At 38.3% G+C, this 5,089-nt stretch overlaps 1 protein-coding gene and 1 long non-coding RNA gene across 2 annotated transcripts; both read right to left on the bottom strand.

The window, feature by feature from the left end:
* Positions 1–847: 847 nt before the first annotated feature.
* On the bottom strand, positions 848–1,786 carry LOC117906752. The gene is made up of 2 exons (XR_004649889.1): positions 1,401–1,786; positions 848–1,271 (listed from the first exon to the last, which is right to left on the bottom strand). It is a non-coding gene; the product is annotated as an uncharacterized LOC117906752 (long non-coding RNA).
* Positions 1,787–2,257: 471 nt separating this feature from the next.
* Positions 2,258–4,839, bottom strand: LOC117906751 (patellin-3). The gene is made up of 4 exons (XM_034819923.1): positions 3,664–4,839; positions 3,350–3,474; positions 3,085–3,235; positions 2,258–2,935 (listed from the first exon to the last, which is right to left on the bottom strand). Exons 1-4 carry the CDS (start codon positions 4,723–4,725, stop codon positions 2,681–2,683), a joined length of 1,593 nt encoding a protein of 530 aa, XP_034675814.1. The 5' UTR covers positions 4,726–4,839; the 3' UTR covers positions 2,258–2,680.
* Between the last annotated feature and the right edge of the window lie 250 nt (positions 4,840–5,089).

Below are 5,089 nucleotides of genomic sequence, written 5' to 3'. Positions count from 1 at the left end.
CTACCTCCGACTTATAAGAAAAATTAAACGATATAATGAATATGTTAAATTCTCATATCCACCCCCTTAGTTTAACTTTTTATTTGATTTTTTTTTTAAACGTTTAAAAATTTTTAATTACATTAAAATAAATATATTTTATCATAATTAAAATATTATAATTTTTAATAACTTATTTTATTAAAAAACATTTTATATATATATATATATATATATATATATATATATATATATATATATAAAATAAAAAAATAAATATTAAATTAAATAAAATTAATTTTATATATAATCGGGACAAGGCAAGACAATATTCGAACCCATCTCGAATTTATCCCGAGTTTTCACAAAAATCTCAAATTTTCTCATAACCCATTTATTTAAATTTTAAATTCGTCCATTTAAGGGCCGGATAGAAACCCAAAAAACCCACCCCATTCCTACTTAGAACTCAAATATAAAAACCAATTTTTTCTGCTCATTCCTGATTAATATTTTTAATCCCCATTCCACCTCTTCATTCCCGCAACGCCAGCAAAGCATACGCATTTTGTATATCGGAATAGAAATGAAAATTGAACATGAATGAAAGTGAATTATAAGATCAAAATCTTTACATAGTAATGAATTTCTATCCCATTCCCATTCTAAAAAACAATCTGAACACATTAATTAATGAATGGAAATGAAATTGATTTCCATTTCTAACACTGTTGTTTCAGGTCCAAGCAAGCAGAAATGGAACCGGGTGGAGGGTTTAGCCAGAAATAAGAGAGTTTGGTAAGCAATCAGATATCATATATACACCACATTTCATATCACAGTCACTTTTGCCTCAAGCAACAAACTCATACTGAAAGTCAATACCAAATCCATAATTTCAAAAAACCAATCCAAACAGCATCACAGCAGGGTTGAATTTACATTTTCTTTCCAACAAGAATCTATAAATTGTGAAATCCCACTTCAAGCTAAAGTTCTCAGATCATGACAGACATGTAAAAACCTTAAACATGGCTATATTTTGACAGTCCAAGTCCCAACCATAAGCACTCTTATTCCCAACTACATAGCTCACACAAATCACAGACAGGCAACACATGCTGCCCCAACCTAATCATCGATCCCGGAAAAAGAACAGCACCAACCTACAAAATTTCCCCCCTCAACACAGGCTAATTAGGTGTTCAATGGAGATTACCTCTATTTGAATGCGTAGTATAATCCTCAGCTGATTGAATGTTGAACTGAACTTCAATATGGCACTCCGGCGTCTAATATTCATGAAGGTCAAGGTCATTAGCAGTACCGTTAATATAAGTTCAGCATCCAACAAATTTTCATTACAACAATACAAGTCCAAGAAATTGGCAAACTTTCAGCAAAATTAAAGCAGAACTTACTTCAGAGATGCTTTGAGTAACTAATCAAGATAAGAAAACCAGTAGAAAGAGTGTGACTTCCCTCATCCTGCTCCTACAATGCAAAAAACAATCCAAGGCCAAGAAATTGTACCAATAGGATGATGGTTCCTTCAAAATAAAAATCATATCATGACAAAATTATGCTAGGAAAGGTGGGAAACCATTTGGATTTCCGATATACGTCAGGCAATGGGGTCCAAGTTTATGTCAACGCATAGAACTTCCAGCAGCAGTGGTTGAAGGAGTTGATGCTATGAAATAAATGGCAGAGTTGCTTAATAACAGACAAATGAAGAGAAGTATTCAAATGAAAAAGCAAACCAAAGAAAAATATGATAATAACAACTCCAACTAAACCAGATAAGAAACCCTCCACAATATATATATATATATATATATATATATATATATATATATATATATATATATATATATATTTAATAGGTAAAGAGAAATATATTAAACAGAAAGATGAGACACCAAACTAGTGCCCTCTAGGTATACAGGGAGTATACAAAAGCAGTCCACAGACCCTAAACCAAGGAAGGGCAAAGAACAACCCCTACCCTTACTTAGAGCCTAGCCACTCAAAAAAGCTAACAAGAGAACAAGGGCTCAAAACTATAAAAAACCCTCCACAATATAAGAAAGTAGAGCAGGGATTAAATGAAAAAAAGCATAGAAATAGATTGTTCCAAACAAAGAATTGACATGGAATGGTGGGTCTTCTATTGGCACAACTGCTATCCTAAGGCATGCAACTTTCAAGGGAACCAAACAGAGGTAAATATGCAACAAATTTGTTCCACACGTGCAGTATAACACTCATAACTATATAGGGTCAAATTGATGTCGATAAATAGCCATCCATGTAAGAGCAAAATATACATAGAAGGGAACGCCAATACAAGCACATACAACAGTATTAGAGCCAAAATTTTCTCCACACATGCATCGGTTCACTCACACTAATCTCTTGGCCAACCACAAATGTGTCCACCCAAACATAAAAAAGATTAAAAAAAAATAAAACAATCAAAAAGGCGAGAGGAAGAAAAATGACTGAATCCCCAAACTTACAACAATGTAAACCCAAGAAACTCTGGTATGGGGACTTCTATGCATAGATAGAAGAACCCAATTTACATCTTCAATCATAATGATGCAGGAACATTAATGACTGGTCAAGCTTCTTACTGTTGTTGCGTTTCCTAAAGCTTGCAAACCAACTCAAAACCCTTATGACTGCTTCCGGATCCTCAATTGGAGTAGGGTTTGACCTTGAACCTATAGAGAAGCTTCTTCTTCTTTGATGTTGGGTTATCAATAGTGATCACTATCTTCCCGAGTTCCTTGATTTTGAAACTGTTACACACTACTGGATCATCAGTTGGGGCCATCTTTGTTGCCTTCTGTACAACCACGGTATACTCATCTTCAGCATCAGGAATGAACTCAGCTCCGTAGGCAACCTCCCACCCAACTACCCTGACCTCCCATACAATAACGCATTGCTGCCATTCATAAACTCCCCAGTTACCAACAAAGAAAGAACAAATTTTTTTTTTTTTGTTTGTTTAAATTTCACATAGGGAACACAGAAAAAACCAAAAAAGCGGGAACAAAGCACAGATATAAACCAAAAGTAGAGCACAATCCACACCTCAGAAACTAATATTTCCACTGTTTGCTTGGTTGATGGTTTCACAGTAATCTCGGTGACTGGATCAGCAATACCGAAATCAGGGTTGCAATCACAGTAGTCCACACTCAATCCACCATACTGAATTGGTACTTGCTCAGGAGATATGTATCTGTTTTACCGGATGAACACAAAATTAAAAAAGTTCTAGACTTGCAATCTCAGAGCAACTACAGATCGAGAAAACCGAAATTGGGAATGTATATGGCCTAAAATCTTTACTAACTTGAAAAGGGTTTGGGCAGATTTGGCTGGGCTTGCAAATACAAACTTGCTCTTGGTCCTCTGAGTCAAGAATGGACTGATCATCATATAGAATGCGAGATACCACCAAGGAACATTGATGAACACCTTCAAGAATCCATAACAAAAACAAATTAAATCAAGGCATGCCATTTGATTTCTGGGTTCTCTTAACAAAGCTTACTAGGCTAGCAAAAATCAATATCAAAATTGGATTCGATTTGGAAGAGAACATGCTGTGGAATAATTCAAGAATCTTATTCTGTCATACTATTGAATTTAGACAGTCTGCTATACCTGTTTAGCAACGAATTCAGGGTAATTGTCCTGCAGCAGCTGGAGGGCCTGTTTGGTGGCTTGCCTAAGCTCCCATTTTCCGGGTCCGGGAGAATTCTTGAGATCATTAACCTGAAAGATAGTGTTGACGCCGCCAGGGGTGAAATCAAGCTTCCTGATACTCCTTTCCAAGAACTGAATCCTCCATCTCAGGAACTTCATCCTCTTCTCTTCATCAGAAAACGTCTTCTGGTACAATTCTTTGTTCTGAAACTCCCCATACACATTGTAACACACTGGGTGGCCATCTCTGTCAAAACCATGCATGAACACCACCTTCTCCAAGTGCTCACCCAAATCATCATCCACCAATGCGTCAATGCCAAACTCTTTCCTCCAAAAGATGGTGTTTTTGAGCATGGCGAAAGCTTCCTTCACCTTGAACTCTCTCGCCCTCAGAAATTTGAGAAGAATCATATCGCTTCTCTCGTCTTTCAGCAGTGGAATCCCCCAGATGGACACATCCTCTTGAGTTGGGCTTTCGTGCTTGAGAATGGATTCAATTGTTGGGTTTGGTGTGGGTTTCACATTTTCATCTTTAGCACTCTCTTCTTGGGTGCTGATTTCCGATTCTGCAACTGGGTTTGGTTCCCTTTTTTCAGAAGCTTCCTCGATTTTCTCAGGTGGTTTTTCTGCTGATTGAGGCGGTGGAGGCGGCGGTGGTGGCTGTGGTTGTGAAGTGAAAATCCCATTTCTGAGGGCTTCTTGCACCGACTGCTTCAACTCCTCCAGCGCCCTTCTCTCCGATTCGCTGAGATCCGCCAGTCTGTTGCTCTCCTCCTTGAACGACACCAGATTCTGAGGCACTTTCTTCTCCGAATCGACCACAGCCACCACCTCCTCGGGCGGAGGAGACGGTTTGTGCGGCGAGACCTCCTTCTCAGTCACCGGCGGAGCGACGTCCAGCACAGTCAGAACTTCCTCCGATGCCGCCGTCTCGGGTGGCGCCGCCGTCTCTGGTGGCACCTCCGATGCCGCTGCAAGAAGCGGTGGGGGAGGCGCGACGTCGGTTTCATCAGCCATTTTTGCGGTAGCGGTGGCGGCGGGAGGCGGTGGAGAGTGAGAGTTGGGGAGGCGGTGGGGGAATCCGATGCTGGAAAGAGAAGAGGGAGGAGGGGATTTTTGTTCGGTGTGGACAGGATAGGACACGCGGCAGACAAAAGCAGCTGACAGATATAAGAAGAGGCCCCCGGTCTATAAAATATCTTAACTCAAACTAATAAAGAATTAAAGCCACAAATACATACTTAAAACATATTGATTTTTAGAATAATAACTAATATTCTTTTAAGAGAAATATTTAAAGTCGGTTTCATTTATCATTTTTAATATTTAGAATTTTATGGTAATTTTATGAAATATTTATAATATTTATAATATTTAAAAA

Source organism: Vitis riparia, chromosome 18 (genome assembly GCF_004353265.1).
Source record: "Vitis riparia cultivar Riparia Gloire de Montpellier isolate 1030 chromosome 18, EGFV_Vit.rip_1.0, whole genome shotgun sequence".
Taxonomy (NCBI): Eukaryota; Viridiplantae; Streptophyta; class Magnoliopsida; order Vitales; family Vitaceae; genus Vitis; species Vitis riparia.
This window is presented reverse-complemented; position numbering and strand designations above follow the sequence as displayed.

Excerpts from the sequence above, each read along its gene's own strand:
- LOC117906751 (XM_034819923.1), bottom strand. The coding sequence starts at position 4,725 with ATGGCTGATGAAACCGACGTCGCGCCTCCCCCACCGCTTCTTGCAGCG. Across the intron at positions 3,236-3,349 it reads TCTGCCCAAACCCTTTTCAA|ATACATATCTCCTGAGCAAG; the intron begins GTTAGTAAAGAT and ends CCGGTAAAACAG. Across the intron at positions 2,936-3,084 it reads TGGAAATATTAGTTTCTGAG|CAATGCGTTATTGTATGGGA; the intron begins GTGTGGATTGTG and ends TATGAATGGCAG.